This window comes from Cherax quadricarinatus, chromosome 48 (assembly GCF_038502225.1).
Source record: "Cherax quadricarinatus isolate ZL_2023a chromosome 48, ASM3850222v1, whole genome shotgun sequence".
In the NCBI taxonomy this organism is placed as follows: domain Eukaryota; kingdom Metazoa; phylum Arthropoda; class Malacostraca; order Decapoda; family Parastacidae; genus Cherax; species Cherax quadricarinatus.
In genome coordinates this window covers 2402170-2421878 of record NC_091339.1, presented here as the reverse complement: position 1 = coordinate 2421878, position 19709 = coordinate 2402170, and the positions used below count along the sequence as shown (strand labels likewise).

At 45.4% G+C, this 19709-nt stretch overlaps 1 protein-coding gene across 2 annotated transcripts in view; it reads right to left on the bottom strand.

Moving 5' to 3' along the window:
• The window catches only part of LOC128696112 (uro-adherence factor A), a 1051771-nt gene that overhangs the window by 232955 nt on the left and 799107 nt on the right, over positions 1 to 19709 (bottom strand). For both annotated transcript variants that reach the window (XM_070094815.1, XM_070094816.1), the window contains exon 4: positions 2820 to 5256. In XM_070094815.1, coding sequence (XP_069950916.1) covers positions 2820 to 5237 — 2418 coding nt within the window. In that variant the 5' untranslated portion in view covers positions 5238 to 5256. The remainder of the gene's footprint in view (positions 1 to 2819; positions 5257 to 19709) is intronic.

The following is a 19709-nucleotide window of genomic DNA, read 5'->3' as shown; positions in this document are numbered from 1 at the left end:
AGAGGACTGGGTTATGACGGGTGAGTGAAGGTTGAATATCACTGGGTTATGATGGGTGAGTGAAGTTTGAAGATCACTGGGTTATGACGGGTGAGTGAAGGTTGAAGATCACTGGGTTATGACGGGTGATTGAAGATCACTGGGTTATGACGGGTGAGTGATGGTTGAAGATTACTGGGTTATGACGGGTGAGTGAAGGTTGAAGATTAGTGGGTTATGACGGGTGAGTGACGGTGGAAGATCACTGGGTTATGACGGGTGAGTGAAGGTTGAAGATCACTGGGCTATGACGGGTGAGTGAAGGTTGAAGATCACTGGGTTATGACGGGTGAGTGAAGGTTGAAGATCACTGGGTTATGACGGGTGAGTGAAGGTTGAAGATCACTGGGCTATGACGGGTGAGTGAAGGTTGAAGATCACTGGGTTATGACGGGTGAGTGAAGGTTGAAGATCACTGGGTTATGACGGGTAAGTGAAGGATGAAGATCACTGGGTTATGACGGGTAAGTGAAGGATGAAGATCACTGGGTAATGAGAGAAGCTGCTTTAACATCAGCTGAACAATGGAGGAGAGATATTTAATATGGAAATATTAATATATGAGGAGACGTTAAGATCTACTGTAATGAGGTCAACTTTAGCTGTGAGGGTCGCAACGGAACGTGTCATGCTGGAACAATGAAGGTTAGGCCCTAGTTCCTGGGACAGTGCTGCTGCCTGCACCATGAAAGCTAGACTCTAGCTCCTAGGACACTGCTGCTGCTGGCACCATAAAGGCTAGACTCTAGCTTCTGGCACATTTCTGTTGCTGGGACCATGAAAGCTAGGTTCTAGTTCCTGGCACACTGCTGCTGCTAGCACCATGAAGGCTTGATCCTAACTCATGGGACACTGCTGCTGCTAGCACTATGAATTCTAGATTCTAGCTCCTGGGACACTGCTACGGCTGGTACCACGAAGGCTTGACTCTAGCTTCTGGGATGCTGCTGCTGGCACCATGAATGCTAGATTCAAACTCCTGGGACACTGCTGCTGCTAGCATCATGAAGGCTACACCTAGAAGCATGGAAAGACTGCGGGCAGAGGGTGACCTGGAAAGTGGAGGATGACTTGAGAAGAAAGTGACCTGAGGAAATGACGGGTGGCTTAGCGGGTGGAGGGTGACAAGGGTAAGAGGAAGTTAACCTGGGCAGTGGAGGGTAACCTTGGGTTTGGGGAGGGAGGGGTGACCTGAGTGGAGAGTGACCTGGGGAGGAGTCTGGGAGTGGAGACGGGAAATCTGGGAGTAGAGAGAGAGGAGTTTGGAAGTGGAGAGGAGGAGCTTGAGAGTGAAGATGGAGGAATCTAGGAGTGGAGAGGGTGAGTCTGGAATTGGAAAGAGAGGAGTCTGAGAGTGGAGGAAGTCTGGGAATGAAGAGGGGGAGTCTGGGAGTGGAGAGGGAGGAGTCTGGGAGTGGAAAGGGAGGAGTCTGAGAGTGGAGAGGGGGAGTCTAGGAGTGGAGAGGGAGGAGTCTGGAAGTGGAGAGGGAAGAGTCTGGGAGTGGAGAGGGAGGAGTCTGAGAGTGGAGAGGGGGAGTCTAGGAGTGGAGAGGGAGGAGTCTGGGAGTGGAGAGGGAATAGTCTGGGAATGGAGAGGGAGTCTGGGAGTGGAGAGGGAGTCTGGGAGTGGAGAGAGAAGAGTCTGTGAGTGGAGAGGGAGGAGTCTGGGAGTGGAGAGGGAAGAGTCTGGGAGTAGAGAGGGAGGAGTCTGGGAGTGGAGAAGGGGAGTCTAGGAGTGGAGAGAGAGGAGTCTGGGAGTGGAGAGGGAATAGTCTGGGAGTGGAGAGGGAGTCTGGGAGTGGAGAGGGAGTCTGGGAGTGGAGAGAGAAGAGTCTGTGAGTGGAGAGGGAGGAGTCTGGGAGTGGAGAGGGTAGAGTCTGGGAGTAGAGAGGGAGGAGTCTGGGAGTGGAGAGGAAAGAGTCTGGGAGTGGAGAGGGCAGAGTCTGGGAGTGGAGAGGGGGGAGTCTGGAAGAAGAGAATGCGTGACTTTCAGGACGACATGATTATGAGGAGGCTGCGGCTGCGGCTCCAGGGGAAGTGAGGAAGAAGACCTGAAGGTGACGATATTGTCCTCGAGTTAAACATGTGATAGGGAGTTTAATGACAAAGTGACGGTTGAAACAACGTGAGAGAAATGTATCTTGAGCTGGTATATAAACCTGGAAGTGGGAAAAGTCTAGGAATGAGGAAAAGGATCTCGAGACAAGGAGAATGATCTCGAGGCAAGAAGAATGATCTCGAGGCAAGGAGAATGATCTCGAGGCAAGGAGAATGATCTCGAGGCAGGGAGAATGATCTCGAAGCAAGGAGAATGATCTCGAGGCAAGGAGAATGATCTCGAGACAAGGAGAATGGTCTCGAGACAAGGAGAATGGTCTCGAGACAAGGAGAATGATCTCGAGGCAAGAAGAATGATTCTGAATGATATGGGGAAAAACGAATAATGAACTGGGAATATGATGTATTGTACAAGATTATGACGTAGGAATGAGCGAGTCTGACCTAAACAAATTAAATGGGAGAGAGGATTGCCCTGGGAGGTAAAACTTTAGAGAGATATTGTGACGTAAGAAGAGGGAAGAGTATAAAAGGAAGACAGGTTTGAATTTGGAGTTGGTATGAAGAAGAGGAAGGAAAGAAATGTGATGGAAGGAAAGGGGGGGAGGGAGGGAGGGGTCGAAAGGAGGGAGGGAGGGGGAAAAGTATGGGGTGAGGAGGGAGCTAAGGGTTGAGGTGAGGGTTGACTAAGGGGAGAGGGGGTTATGGGAAAGTATCATTACCTGCAGTCCCACCTCAGTCTCGGCCAGATCTTCGGTCTGAGGGTTGGTCGAGGCCGTGTCATGATCCCCCTCAATGGACAGGTCTAACAGCCCCGGGTCCTCGTGACCAGACAGGTCATCAGTAAAGGACCCGGGACCTGGGTTGTCGTCGCCAGACCTGTCGTCGAGGTCACACTCGCGCCCTAACGCAGCAACCACTACCTCATTGAGCCTGTCATAGAGTGCACTGTTCTCTGGGAAGGGATCCTGAGGAGGCTCGGAGAGGTTATCTCCGAAGTCCTCCTGTCCACCTGTCTCACTGTGTGTGCTGTTACTGCTGTGAGTGCTGCTGTGACTGCTGTTACTGATGCTATCTGGTGCCTGATGCTGCTCTTGTTGTGCTGTGTCCTGTTGTGCTTCATAAGACAGGTCGAGGTGGTTGAGGAGACCAGGGGATGCTGAGCTTACCTCATGTGTAGGAGTGCCGAGTTCCCGCTCATGCTCGGCGTTCATGTCTGCTGGTGGCCCTGTGCGCTCATCTGCTGCTGTTCTCGTTTGCTGGTCCACACCACTGTTGTGCTGGTTCACGTCCATGTTGTGAAGGTCTACACCGGTGGTGTTGTGGTGTTCCGTGTCGCCCTCTAATGGTTCTGCAGCGTTGTGGACTTCGGCGGAGTTGTTGTGATAGTCTGACCCAGAGTTATGATGCTCCAAGCTATTGCTATGGTTCTCTGGAGGGCTACTGTCAGAACTGGCCTGCTGCTGCTGCTGCTGCTGCTGCTGCTGCTGCTGATGCTGCTGTTGATGATGCTGCTGCTGCTGTTGATGCTGCTGCTGCTGCTGCTGCTGTTGCTGCTGATCGCCACCCTCGGCTAGTGACTGATCTTCGCTGTACTCAGCAGCCAGACGCAGCCCCACATAACTGTTGCCTTGCTGTCGTTTCAAGTGGTACTCCAGGTCGAGAAACTCGTCCCCACGTCCACCTTGTTCTTTAAAGAATTCCTCTAAAACTTTTCTAGTCTCAGACATCTCGTAGGAGTAGTCGTACATGTCAGTGTCTAAGGTGGTGGTGTTGGGCTGTGTGCTAAGGTTCCCTGAATACGAGGAGGTGAGGGTGGATATAGCTATGACTGGCGGCGCCGGCGACACACTCTCCTCCTCAGAGCAAGAGTCAGGTCCTGGTAGGTCACTACTGGGATCTTCCTGGGGCGTCACTTCTCTTTCGTCACCCTGGGGCACGCTCGACTCACTCGAGGTTGCCGCTGGGGGTTCACACGAGGATTCCCTGGCAGCCTCTTCCTCTGCCAGGATCCGTCGTGGGAAGCCAGGTCGGGGAGGTCGTGGAGGCGGCGCGTGGTGGCCCCCTCGGGGACTGTTAGTCCTGGGGGAGGGTCGGGGACCATACCGCCGAGGTGACCCTTCATAATCGGCGATGGGAACATTACCTATTTTGGTGACCTTGTGCGTGGTAGATTCTTGAGTGGAGTCAGAATCTGAGGGTGAAGTGGAGCGCTCGTAGGCGGCTAAGTACCCATGGTCGCCATGTTCAGTGGTGTCCACCGAGTGTTGTGCCGTGGGCGAGGACGGAGAGCCCGGCCGGTCATCCAGCGCCCGTACGGTCAGGCCCCGTGCCACCCACTCCCCGATGTCATCAAAAACGACTTCGGAAGACCCCGTGAGTCGCGTCTCGTACACCAACGGTGACTCCCGCACCGAGCAGCCGCGACCCCGCTCCTCGCTGTCCCCGGGAGACTCAGGCCAGTGCTGCTCTTGTTGTTGCCGCTCCTGCTGGTACTGCTGTTGCTGGCCTCTCCGCCGCTGTGACTCGTCATGTCTACGCCGTGCGGGCCGTGACCTGCTGTGGCTGAACACTTCCCGGCCTCCGGCGATCTCGATACGTGAGTCTCTAAGCCGGAAGTGTTCCCGGCGCTGTGGCTGGTGGCGGGAGGCTGGGGGAGGCTGTGGCGCCTCTTCGTAAGAGGAATCTAACACTGACGACCTCATGTATCTGTCCTCATAGTCGTCGTAGGCACTAACTACTGACACATCCACGTCCATGTCCACGTCCTCGGCACTGCGTTCCATTTTGGACTCTGAGTGTGAGCCAGAGTGGGAGTCCGACCTGGAACCCGGCGTGGAACCGGAACGGGATCCGGATCCACTGTCCACGGACATGCGCCCGCTGCTCCCGCTGTCACGACTCAACTTGGAGTTGTCGTAGAGCCTGGGCAGGTCGCCGGTGGGGTGCTGGGGTTCGTAGTTGTCGTTGTCGTCAGAGTCGAGGACACAGTTGAGGTTGAGGCGAGAGCGGCGGACGTCAGTGGGCGTGGTGGTGGGCGTGGTGGTGGGCGTGTGGGTGGCGGAGCGAGGTCGGCACTTGGGGAACAGACGGCTGATCTCCGAGTCCGACCCCTCCACGGCCTCCAGCGGCTCCCCCATGACGCTCCTCACCACCAACCTGCGGGACCAATAAACGTTAGTCACACCTCACTCTCACTCACTTTCCATCACTACTACTCACATTCACCCTAACTCACACACTCCCTCCCCCTTCTTTATCTCGCACTCACACTCACTCGCTACCACTTACCACCAACAACACCAAACCTTGTCGGTGACCTCTCATTCGCTCTGAATCACCCATACCATCACCATCACTCACTTTCACTTACCAACCTGCAGGAACAAACTTTGTTAGTAGCCTTTCTCTTATTCCCACAATCACTCACCACATAACACTAACTTTTTTGGTGAAATGTTTATTATCTACCACACTACAGTACAGGCAATGCCTACCATTCTACAACCACAGTGTCATCGTGACAAAGACACAACAACATCGTGAAGACAACACTCCACAGTCCACAGTGTCAGAACAACAAGAAGCTAGTGTCAAAACACCACTGTTACAAGCCACAGTATAAGACCAAATACAAACAACGGTGTAAGATCAATACCCTCACTACAAGTCAGTGTCAGACCACCACCACAAACCACAGCGTAAGAGCACCACCACTAACCACAGTATACCTGTGACCGGTTTCGATTTTTTTTTTACCCTCGTAGCCCGGCCTGGGTTTATACTTTTATGTTGATTGTCTGCTCATCTAGTTTGGCTGATCTGGCACTTGGCAGAGGTAATGATTCAGTTACCTCTTGAAAACTTCACACTTATTCCAGCAACATTTATAATAGCTACTGGTAGCAGGTTGAATATTCTTGGACCAGATATGTTGGCACAATGTTCTCTTATTATTCCCAGCTTTTTCATTGGGTCTATTGCACAGTACCTGTATTTCACTACAGTACGTTATGGTAGTGAGTGGAGTACGGAGTACGCCGTCAAGTACTTACTAAATCATATAAGGCACATCTCTGCTTTGCACTAGATAAAGAGAGAAACTTAAGCTGTCGTACCAGACAGATGAAGCACAAAGGGAGCAAAAAGCCATTTAGGATACTGCAAGAAACCCCAAATATTATCATACATATGCAAAATACAAGCTAATAACTGCCTGTAGAATTGGATCATTAATAACATGAGGTTCAAACCTGAATGATGAACAGGAAATGAGTGAAATTATAAAATACCAATATGAGTCGATGTTCAGAAACCCACTAAACGAAAGCAAGGTTGAGAATGCAGATTTTTTCAGTTACATCTGAAGGCCCTGCATACCAAATAATGTGGAGAAATTTACCTCCAACAAGGGGCTAAGGCCCCTCATTCCCACACTAGCAAGATGCAGGCCCCGGGGGTCATGACCCTCCCCCCTCTTTCCATTAGGGGGATTACATATTGTACATTGAAGTAACCGCTCAGTAATAGTATATCTTACAATGTAGTCCTAACCAAGGAGATTTAGACTGCAACTAAATTGGATCTAGATTGAATGTTGATAAGATGTACATTTAAGCCTGGTTGTGGAGACCAAGACAATCTTCCCTCCTGCTAAGAAGAACCCGTGAAATATTTCATTAAGTATTCTTAAATAGATTTATTAATATGCCTTTAGCCTAATAACATAGCTAGTACCATTAATTCAGCAATCAACACCTCGGAGTCAAGGAAGTCACATTCTCTGACCAAGCTACGTCGTCATAGCTGGCATCTGAACCTTCTAGATATTTGTCAGCAGAAAAATGACTATATAAGATGAGCCAGCGGAAGGCTTCGGTCAGATGACCAAAAGCTCCAGCTGCGGGTCATCATATGACTAAGGCCCGCATCAGAAAACACTTGTTCTCTTTCCTGACAAACCTTACCAACCAATCAACCAACCAACCAATCAACCAACCAACTAACCAAGATCATTGAACTCGACGAGCTGTAACGATGTAACCGCGAGTGAGCGAGTGATGCCCACAAAGCCACACCACATTGAAACGTAGAAAAAATTATGTTCATATCCGTGCGCACTTCGTGAAACTCAAGTCGTGCTCTGGCAATCTCCAAGGGAAACTGAAGCAGAGACAGTGTTGAAACACAAATAGGTAACCCTGTTAAGAGAGGTATCGCCAGTAAATCCTACTGTGGACATTATCCACGGACATATTAACGTTCACAGGTTAAACCTGTGGACGAGTGATGATGAAGTCAGGTGACATTAAGCAAGTCGACAAGAGGATGATGTATATTCCTAAACGACGTTCAACACTGCCAAAGTGACGAAAGAAGTAAAGGCTCCTTGTGATTCAATGGAGCATAAACGTCATATCTTCAGTCAAGCCATCGATACGGGCATCAACAATGTGGTAATGTCAATGCTCCCACTACATACGAACCGTCATGGGAGGGCATTCCGCCCAATCCAGGTAAGATATTTATGCTCTCCTCAGATACTTATATCTGTCATAATGTAGCACATATATGTCGGGAGGGGGTGTTAATTATGGTTACCTCGCTTTATTACAGCACCGTGGGACACAAGACAGCCGACACGACGAAGGAAGACGCCTCCAAGGGTGCCGCTGCTAGAAGTTTTAGGCTGCCACCTTTAACATGAATACCCCCAATGGTCTTTAATGCTGTAATCAGCTAAATAAATTTCTATAAATAACAAAGTACCACTAGCATGAGAAACCTTATAACGCAGACATAGCTCCTTTGCGAAAGGGTGGCAGTAGAGTACAAACGAAAAATTACAGACCAGTAGCCCTACATCCCACATATATCTTCGAAAGAGTAATGAGACGCCAAATTACAAATTTTGTTGACACATCCTCACAACCTAAACCAGCATTGTTTCAGAGCCGGGAGGTCGTGCTTGTCATAACTACTAAACCACGACAGACTTACGGAGGCACTCGAAGAAAAACCATAACAGATATGGTATACACGGATTTTGCAAAGACGTTTGCAATCAAACAAAATGAGGACTATAAGTATGAAGGGAAAGAAGGTATTCAAATGTATTTTCAACTTTGACAGATGAAACACAAAGGTTAGTAGTAACAGAGTATTAGCGAGGTAAACAGCATTAGCGAAGTAAGAAGGTCAGTACCCTAAGGAATGGTCTTGGTGCCTCCACTGTTTCTTAGCCTCATAGCAAACACATAACAACACCCGTCATAGTTTTGTATTATATTTTGAGGATAACGCCAAAATAAGTATGAAAGTCACCTCGGCAGAAGAAATGGAAAAAACTGCAGAAAGATAAAAGCAGGGTTTTCCAGTGGGCAGTGGAAAACATGACGTTCAATGATGTTACAAATGCATATGTATGGAAAAAATGAAAAGTCAAAAAAGATATTGAATACAACACCCAAGAGGATCATCAAACAGAAAGAAACATGTGGAAGACCTTGGAATAATCATGTCGGTTGACCTTTTTTCAAAGAACACAATAAGGCAAACGTCACGACAGTCAGAGAGATAACGGGGTGGATAATGAGAACTTTCAGAACTAGTGAAACAGTTCCAATGGTGACACTATTCGAATCGATTGTTTTCTCCTTCTCCATTCAGGGCAGGTGAAATATCTGAGCCGAAACAGATACATATAATTTACGGCCTGCACAGAGCCAATAAGTTACTGGGAACATTTCAGTTATAAATATGTAGTTGCTGGAGCAGAGGAGAGATGCATTACAATATATACGTGTTAAATACTTGTAGGCCTAGTCCCAAATCTGCACACAGTTATAACATACTGGAGTGAAAGATATGGGAGGAAGTATAAAATAAAATCAGTGAAGGACAGGAGCGTTCTGGGTACAATAAGAGAACAGTGTATCAACATTTTATCAGAAGATAACAGAAACACTACTGGGACGAGAGTACAGGTTTTCAAGATAAAATTGGACAAATATCTCCACCAAGTGCCATATCAATCCAGCCGTCATGGATATTTGGGCCAGTGGGTTGCCAGCACCAACAGCCTGGCTGTCTAGGCAAGCCTGGTCAACCAGGACCGGGCTCCGGGAGTAGAAAAACCTCTCGAAAGTCATCAAATGTATATCAAAGGAGATGATTTTCATGCTTATTTTAGTATCCTCTGCTAACGATGATAAAAGATGTGGCTAGTTTTTTTTTTTATCTCTGCAATAAGAATGAGAAATAAAAGAGCAGAACCGTGTCTTGGGGTACTGAACTTTTTTACTACTTTTCCTGTTATACCAGTTGACTTTATTTAATGGGTAATCATTCCATGACCGCATTTGTCAAATGCCTTAGGAAAATCAGTGTTGACCACATCTACGTTTTGGTTTTCTGATAGAATAGTTGTCATAATGATCTTCCAGCTCCAAATCCATTTTGACTTTGGTAGGTAATGCTTTTCCTCAAAAATTGTAATTTATGGTATGTGAAGATAGTGCTCCTAGTTTTTTTTTTTCAGAGCTGTAGTGACTCGTTCGTGTAGAGAACCTGTATCTGCAGTTTTTCAGGACTCTGGGATCTCAACTAAATTTAAACTCTTCCTCCAAAGAATATTAATAGCTCGTGCCAGTGATGTTTTGCACTTTATAAATAACGAGTTCCACGAATCAGCTTCAGGTGCTGCATACGTGGGTATTTTCTATTGCCTTTTCAAATTCCCGATGATTTTTGTTCATGTCAGATGTGATTTGTGGGATGGGCAGAAGTAACGAAAAAAAAAAAAACTAATCTGGATACTCAACTGTACCGTCGTTTAGTGGGTTGCTCAACAATGAGTTATGCTGGTTATTCGAAATTTCGCTCTTTTCTTTTTCGTCATCAATGTATGAACTACTGTGAGTAGTGAGACAATTCTAGGGTTGTGGATTTTTTTTTCTGGAGGGGGGGAGTAATTTCCAGAAGCATCTGTTGTTCCTTTTAATCTTCTCCCGTCTGGTATGAAGGTTTTTCTGTTCTGTATCGATCATCTCTCGATGCAGAGTATCTTTTCTTCGCAGGTCTGACCCCGGGCCCAGCAGCGAGAGTAGGAAAACTCTTGAAACAGGTCACAGGTTTGGAGTGACATGTTCGTTTTCAAGCAATTCAGTAACTTTTTTCTTCTGTACATTTTTGTAAGATCTTTTTCAATATTTTATATCCTTTTATACTTTCTCAGCCTAACATATTTTATACAGGTCTTATATAGTTCTGTATTCAGCTATTACAAGCACTATTGAGGTCAATAGTGCTCAGGACCGCCTGCCTGGGAATTTCTGATAGTTCTTTGCATATTTTGTCAAGGTCAATTCTTCTCTGATTGCTGAAGTTAAATTTATTGAACATCTATACACGTCGGATATTTCTTAAAGTTCTCTACGAAAGAATTTGTGTTTTTTATGCATCAATAAGTATAATTTGTTTGAGAGTCTTGTCTCGGATCAGTTCTCATTGTTCGTGCAAATCAATCCTAGTGTTCTGTTGGGCTGGTACAATCTGTTGTCTACCGTCTTTCATATAAAATTTGGAAGGTTGAAATCTCCAAGATGGATAGTATTTGGTTAATATTTTCAGAACTTTCAAAACCTGCCTTCCTTACATGTTCCGTGAACTCCACTGCCGTTGCTCAAGGTGGTTTATAAACAAAGTTAATTACCAGTCTTTTTAACAACACCATCATCACAAACCACGGAGTCAGTACATCACTATTTCAAAACATCATTACAAGCCACAGTGCTAGAATATCACTATCACTAAAAGCCACAAAGTCTGAACACCGCCACAAGCTGCTGTGTCAGAACACCACCACAAGCTGCTGTGTTAGAACACCACCACAAGCCAGTGTCAGAACAAGACTCTTCATCCATCTGTCTATCTTAGACTGGAGATGTATGACAGGAAATCTTCAGTCTTGTAACTTCCCAGTAGAAGTCCAGAATTGTCGTCTAATGTATGGCTGAACCAACCTAAGCGAAGGGATCGGAAAACCCGTCACAAATCTATTTGTTTTATTATTTATTGAACAAATTGTAACACTAACACTGTTAATATATTACATTTATTTTAAACAGGGGTTCTATAGCTTCTGGGGAATGGGATGGCAATGAGGTTCGGTTAAGAATCTCTCACCCCCTTGAGGGGGTAACACTTATTCTAGATTTTTACTTCATACTAAAGTGTATTAAAGGATTACCCAGCTAGTTCTGACTGGAACATACTAAGAATTGTAGAGGTGGAGAGCTGACAAATAGTAATACAGAAGACTGTCAATGCTCAAACACATTTATTTGATTTCCTTACGAAGAATATAAGCGTAAGTGACCCTAAATGGATAAGAGTGATGATGATAAGAGACTAAAACATCTCTTGAGCAAGAATATTTACAGGAGCAACAAAATATGAGAGGGGCACTTTATGGATCAATATGTTCATATCAGCAGAGGACAAAAAAAAAAATTAAAGATGCCCGAGAATCCAAGATCGAACTGAAAGATTTTAAGTATTGTATTAATAAAACTTGACACAAAACATCCACTTAAATAGACTCAAAACGGTTGTTGACAGTGACCAAGAAATGTCTTCAATTCTGAGCAATTACTTCCTTTCTAATTTCAGAGAGGAAACTAGACATTATATTCCAAATATTAACTACTGTTGAGCTCAAATTACGCAGCACAAGTCGTTAGTGACAAGTATACAGATTAAAATTAAACACATCCCCGGCATCAATGATCTTTCTTTCACGGGAACTTATTAAACTGATTGTTAGTCTCTTTAATGAATTATTGCAAACGAGTATCGTGCCAATATGGAGGATGATCAACGTGATGCCTATTTGTAAAATGAGAGACATGAGCTATACATTACTGTCTATCAGCTCATTCGTAAGAATATGCAACTTCAATAATAGCTGATACACGTCACCCTGATCAATATAATTTAATGTCTCAACACAGCGTTGCAAGAGATCGGCTCTAAAAACTGTATGGACTTACTTCACTAAGATATTTATGGATAATAACAGAGAGATCAACGTTGTTTAGGAGACCTTAACAATAACTCTGATTACTTAGGAGACCTTTACAATAACTTTGATTACTTATACCAGAGTTTTATCCAATGTGTCCCAGTACATGGTATTATAGGATTTTTTTTCCTGACTAAAGGACATTTTTATTATCACTTTTCTCCTTCTCTGCGCGCGCATGCGCGTGTGTACTTACCTGTTCGTACTTGCAGAGGTTGAGTCTAGGCTCCTGGCTTTGTCTCTTAACCAGGCATTACTGGAGTTATTCTCTCCTAGCTTTATGAGGTGTCATATATATTCTTAAAGATTTGTATACGTTCTGCCTGCATCATTTCGCTGTCCACTTCACTCCATTTCCTGACCACTCTGAGGCTGAAGAAATACTTCCTAAGATCCGTGACTCATCTGTGTTTTAGCCTGTGCCCTCGTGTATCTATTTCTTACCTCATGAATAGCTCTCTCTCTCTCTCTGTCCATTCCTCTGAGTATACTGTACATCGTTATAATGTCCCCTGGTTGTTCTGTCTCAAATGTCATCAGATTTAGTTACTTTATTCTTTCCTCAAATCTCATACCCCTTAGCTCTGGGCAAACATCTGCACTTTCTCTGCACGCTTTCTCAAGTGTGGGTTCCATGCTGTATACTCCAAGGTGGATATAATATGTCAGAGTATCTTAAAGGATCTACTTGAGATTCCTGAATGCCAAACTTAGATTTGTCAAACACACATTTGTTACTGTGGTTATTCTGTAGATGTGCACCTCTGGTGACACGCTCAGTATTATGCTAACACCGAGGACCTTCTTGAGCGAGGTTTGCGACCTTTGTCCCTCGCGCTTGTACTCAGTTTCCGGTCTTCTCTGCCATTCCTCAATTGTCATTAAATTCCAATAACCACATATCAATTCAATCTAGTTGGTAAGTTCCCTTGTGCATGAAGGGAGAGCAATGAAAATCTTGCTCCAGTTTACATTTATCTCTTAGTGGACTCATTATATCATTGCTTTCAGTGGAAGCATTATGAACCCTCGGCTGAAACTTTCAGTGGAAGCATTATGAACCCTCGGCTGAAACTTTCAGTGGAAGCATTATGAACCCTCGGCTGAAACTTTCAGTGGAAGCATTATGAACCCTCGGCTGAAACTTTCAGTGGAAGCATTATGAACCCTCGGCTGAAACTTTCAGTGGAAGCATTATGAACCCTCGGCTGAAACTTTCAGTGGAAGCATTATGAACCCTCGGCTGAAACTTTCAGTGGAAGCATTATGAACCCTCGGCTGAAACTTTCAGTGGAAGCATTATGAACCCTCGGCTGAAACTTTCAGTGGAAGCATTATGAACCCTCGGCTGAAACTTTTGCTAGAGAACACAAAGATCACCAGTGGCTTGGCATCTCTAGTTCTGAAAGGTCTAGCTATCCAGCCTATCAGCTTCCTTGCGTTTGTGAGCAATACTTTTGTGATCCTTGAAGATAGTCTTCCGAATCATCACTAAGTCCCTCACATTCCTCTTCTACACAACTGACCGGTTTGAGTTTTATATTCCATTCTAGCCTTCAATTCTTCAGTTTTTCCATAGCGGAATAATCGAAATTTGTTCTCATCGAATATCATATTGTTTTCTGTGGCCCACTGAAAGATCCGGTTAACATCAGCTTGTATTACGGTGGATGCCACCGTAATACAAATTCTAGTATCGTCTGCAAAGGATGATACAGTACTTTGACTTATATCTGTCTTTGTCGGATATGAGGATGAAAAAGAAAAATGAAGCAAGTATTGTGCTTTTAGGAACAGAGATTCTCACTGTTGCAGCCTCAGATTATACTTTGCTGACAATTACACTCTGCGTCCGATCTATCCCGCTTCCCTATTATGTCTTCCTGAACAACCAATTTGTCCCTTACCAATTATGTACATACTTCAGATCTATTATAGCGCCTTCCTTGTTATTCCTACACCATATCCTCCAATCTCTTTTCTGAGTTTATTCTCCAGCTTGGTGTCAACGTCTTATTACAACTCAAGAATATGCAGTTCTCCCCCACTCTCTCCTCACTTCTGTTACCCTGTCATAGAAAAAAGCTGATTTCTCCGTCTTTTATCTTCTCTATTACCTTACATTCTATGCATGTCAATAACATTAGCCTGTAATTCAGTGCTGTCTGTCCTGTCTTAAATACTGGGAATGAATTTGCTGCCTTCCATACTGTTGACAATTACCTTGTGTCAATTAGCTTTCAGATTTTAGTAAGTGATTCACAGAGTGCTTCCAAGCTTTCTTTCATGACACAGGGAGAAACTGGTACCATAACCTTCACATTATCTTAACTCGCTCAGAATTTTCTTCACCTCTTCTCCTGTTATATGTATTTTGTCCAGTAATCTGAGTACTCTTTCTGACTTTTATGTTGTCCCTATTTATTTCAAAAATGCTTCTTTAAGTCATATTTTTTTTCAACTCGCAGACTTCCTGATCATTTTGAGTGAGCTCTCCTCCTTTAGTCTTATTACATAGTTCTTTATTGTCGACTTCTTTCTGATACAGATGTATAACAATTTTTATTCATAATTGACTTTTAATACTGTCATCCTCAAAGTTTCGTCCAGCCTCTCCTCTCATTAGTGCATATTTATTTCTGGCTCTTCTCACTTCTTAGTTTTTCCATGCTCTTGCAGTTCTAGCTCTTGCCTCCCTGAATGAATTACGGGCTCTTACTGCAACTGCTTATCCCTCTCTTCACTTATTTTTCCTCCAAACTGCCTTGTCTATTGCGATTAGTTCCTTAGTAACTCTTGTTAACTCTTGTGCCTTCCAATCTTCTAACAACATTTCAACAAAACATTTTTTTACACTCTTCCCTTCCCTTCCCTTCCCATATCTTCCCTTTTTCTCCTCTTCCCTTCCCCTTTACTTTCATTATTGTTGGCGAATCTTTCCTTCATTCCCTCTAAGCTCTCTCTTCAGCTTCTTGACCTTCTCCAGACTTTGAACACTTTCTTTAGCTGTAGCTGCCGTTTTCTGCTGTTCCTGGCTTTCCCTTCCATATTTATTACAACTGTTTTCCTTTTTCCTCATGAACATTTATTTTTTTTATCCAATTATATTTCAATTAGATTTTAAAAGCAGATAATATTAGCTCATGCAATTGTCACCAACAACCTTCACCTCCTCGTCACCTCTCTATCCTTCTTATACTGTCATTTGCAGTTTCCATCTCCTCACTCATCAAGTTATTCCCAGTCAGGTGACAGGAACTTCTGGTAACAGCGCAGACTGGTGATGAAAATAGTAACTGTCTATATTCTGAGAGCAGTCAAGTGTTATGTGCTATGTGTGTGTGTGTGTGTGTGTGTGTGTGTGTGTGTGTGTGTGTGTGTGTGTGTGTGTGTGTGTGTGTGTGTGTGTGTGCGTGCTATGTGTGTGAGTATGTGTGTGTGTGTGTGTGTACTCACCTATTTGTACTCACCTATTTGTGGTTGCAGGGGTCGAGTCACAGCTCCTGGCCCCGCCTCTTCGCTGATTGCTATTAGGTCCTCTCTCTCCCTGCCCCATGAGCTTTATCATAACTCGCCTTAAAATTATGTATGGTTCCCGCCTTCACTACGTCACTTTCTAGGCTATTCCACGGCCTGACTACTCTATGACTGAAGAAATACTTCCTAACATCCCTTTGATTCATCTGAGTCTTCAACTTCCAATTGTGACCTCTTGTGTCTGTGTCCCCTCTCTGGAACATCCCGTCTTTGTCCACCTTGTCTATTCCGCGCAGTATTTTATATGTCGTTATCATGTCTCCCCTGACCCTCCTGTCCTCCAGTGTCGTCAGGCCGATTTCCCTCAACCTTTCTTCGTAGGACAATCCCCGTAGCTCTGGGACTAGTCTTGTTGCAAACCTTTGCACTTTCTCTAATTTCTTGACGTGCTTGACTAGGTGTGAATTCCAAACTGGTGCTGCATACTCCAGTATGGGCCTGACGTAAATGGTATACAGAGTCTTAAACGAATCCTTACTGAGGTATCGGAACGCTATCCGTAGGTTTGCCAGGCGCCCGTATGCTGCAGCAGTTATCTGATTGATGTGCGCCTCAGGAGATATGCTCGGTGTTATACTCACCCCCAGATCTTTTTCCTTGAGTGAGGTTTGCAGCCTTTGGCCATCTAAACTATATTGTGTCTGCGGTCTTCTTTGCCCTTCCCCAATCTTCATGACTTTGCATTTGGCAGGGTTAAATTCAAGGAGCCAGTTGCTGGACCAGGCTTGTAGCCTGTCCAGGTCTCTTTGTAGTCCTGCCTGATCCTCATCCGATTTGATTCTTCTCATTAACTTCGCATCATCTGAAAACATGGACACTTCTGAGTCTATCCCTTCCGTTATGCCGTTCACATATACCAAGAACAGCACAGGTCCTAGGACTGACCCCTGTGGAACCCCGCTTGTCACAGGCGCCCACTCTGACACCTCGTCGCGTACCATGACTCGTTGTTGCCTCCCTGTCAGGTATTCCCTGATCCATTGCAGTCCCTTTCCTGTTATGTGTGCCTGATCCTCTAGCTTTTGCAGTAACCTCTTGTGAGGAACTGTGTCGAAGGCCTTCTTGCAGTCCAAAAATATGCAGTCGATCCACCCCTCTCTCTCTTGTCTTACTTCTGTCACCTTGTCATAAAACTCTAGTAGGTTTGTGACACAGGATTTTCCTTCCCTGAAACCGTGCTGGTTGTCAATTATACACTTGTTTCTTTCCAGGTGCCGCACCACTCTCCTCCTGATGATCTTCTCCATGACCTTGCATACTATACACGTTAGTGATACAGGTCTGTAGTTTAGTGCCTCATGTCTGTCTCCCTTTTTAAAAATTGGAACTACATTTGCCATTTTCCATACCTCAGGGAGTTACCCAGTTTCAAATGATGTGTTGAAGATCTTTGTTAATGGCTCACACAATATCTCTGCTCCCTCTTTAAGGACCCATGGAGAGATGTTGTCTGGTCCCACCGCCTTTGAGGTGTCAAGTTCGCATAGCAGCTTCTTCACCTCCTCCTTGGTTATATGTACCTCATCCAGCACTTGCTGGTGTGCCCCCCTGTTCTGATTTCCTGGAGTCCTACTGGTTTCCACTGTAAATACCTCTTTAAATCTTGTGTTGAGCTCCTGACATACCTCTTGGTCGTTTCTTGTGAATTCCCCATCACCCTTCCTCAGTCTGATTACCTGGTCCTTGACTGTTGTTTTCCTCCTGATGTGGCTGTACAACAGCTTCGGGTCAGTCTTTACTTTTGATGCTATGTCATTTTCATATTGTCTCTGAGCCTCCCTTCTTATCTGTGCATATTCGTTTCTGGCTCTTCGGCTGATTTCTTTATTTTCCTGAGTTCTCTGTCTTCTGTACCTTTTCCATTCTCTAGTACACCTAGTTTTTGCCTCCCTACACCTTTGGGTGAACCAAGGACTCGTTCTGTTCTTCCCATTATTTCTGTTTCCCTTGGGAACAAACCTCTCCTCTGCCTCCTTGCATTTTGTTGCTACATAGTAGATCATTTCTTGTATTGGTTTTCCTGTCAGTTCCCTCTCCCACTCGATGTCTTGAAGGAAGTTCCTCATGCCTGAGTAGTTCCCCCTTTTGTAGTTTGGTTTTTCCCAGCCTATTCCTGCTACTCTCTCCATTTGGAGCTCAACTATGTAGTCGAAGCACAGAACCACATGATCACTAGCTCCCAGGGGCCTTTCATACATGATACCCTCGATGTCCGAACTACTCATGGTGAATACAAGGTCCAGCCTTGCTGGTTCATCCTCTCCTCTCTCTCTGGTAGTGTCTCTAACATGTTGATGCATGAGGTTTTCCAGTACCACATCCATCATCTTGGCTCTCCATGTTTCGGGACCCCCATGGGGCTCCAGGATTTCCCAGTCAATCTCCTTGTGATTGAAATCACCCATAACTAGTAACTTTGCTCCCCCCATGTGTGCTCTCCTGGCCACCTCGGCTAGTGTGTCGATCATTGCTCTGTTGCTCTCATCGTATTCTTCTCTTGGCCTCCTGCAGTTCTGTGGTGTGTGTGTGTGTGTGTGTGTGTGTGTGTGTGTGTGTGTGTGTGTGTGTGTGTGTGTGTGTGTGTGTGTGTGTGTGTGTGTGTGTGTGTGTGTGTGTGTGTGTGTGTGTGTGTGTGTGTGTGTGTGTGTGTGTGTGTGTGTGTGTGTGTATGTGTATGTGTATGTGTATGTGTGTGTGTGTGTGTGTACTCACCTCACCTAATTGTGGTTGCAGGGGTCGAGACTCAGCTCCTGGCCCCGCCTCTTCACTGATCGCTACTAGGTCATCTCCCTCTCTGCTTCCTGAGCTTTGTCATACCTCTTCTTAAAACTATGTATGGTTCCTGCCTCCACTACTTCACTAGCTATGCTATTTCACTTCCTGACGACTCTATGACTGAAGAAATACTTCCTAATGTCCCTGTGACTCGTCTGAGTCTTCAGCTTCCAGTTGTGACCCCTTGTTTATGTGCCCCCTCTCTGCAACATCCTATCTCTGTCCACCTTGTCTATTCCCCGCAGTATCTTGTACGTCGTTATCATGTCTCCCCTGACCCTTCTGTCCTCCAGTGTCGTCAGCCCGATTTCCCTCAACCTTTCCTCGTACGACATTCCCCTGAGCTCTGGGAGTTGCCTTGTTGCAAACCTTTGTACTTTCTCTAACTTCTTGACGTGCTTGACCAGGTGTGGGTTCCAGACTGGTGCTGCATACTCCAGTATGGGCCTAACATACACAGTGTACAGTGTCTTGAACGATTCCTTATTAAGGTATCGGAACGCTATTCTCAGGTTTGCCAGGCGCCCGTATGCTGCAGCAGTTATTTGGTTGATGTGTGCCTCCGGTGACGTGCTCGGTGTTATGGTCACCCCAAGGTCTTTCTCCCTGAGTGAGGTCTGTAGTCTTTGTCCACCTAGCCTATACTCTGTCTGCGGTCTTCTTTGCCCCTCCCCAATCTTCATGACTTTGCATTTGGCAGGATTGAATTCGAGAAGCCAGTTTCTGAACCACATGTCCAGCCTGTCCAAGTCTCTTTGCAGTCCTGCCTCATCCTCATCCGATTTAATTCTTCTCATCAACTTCACATCATCTGCGAATAGGGACACTTCAGAGTCTATTCCTTCCATCATGTCGTTCACATATATCAAAAATAGCACTGGTCCTAGAACTGACCCCTGTGGGACCCCGCTCGTCACAGGCGCCCACTGTGATACCTCTTCACGTACCATGACTCGTTGCTGCCTCCCTGTCAGGTATTCCCTGATCCATTGCAGTGCCCTCCCTGTTATATGCGCCTGATCCTCCAGCTTCGGCACTAATCTCTTGTGGGGAACTGTGTCAAAGGCCTTCCTGCAGTCTAGGAAAACGCAATCAACCCACCCCTCTCTCTCGTGTCTTACTTCTGTTACCTTGTCATAAAACTCCAGGAGGTTTGTGATACAAGATTTGCCTTCCATGAAACCATGCTGGTTTTCATTTACAATCTTGTTCCGTT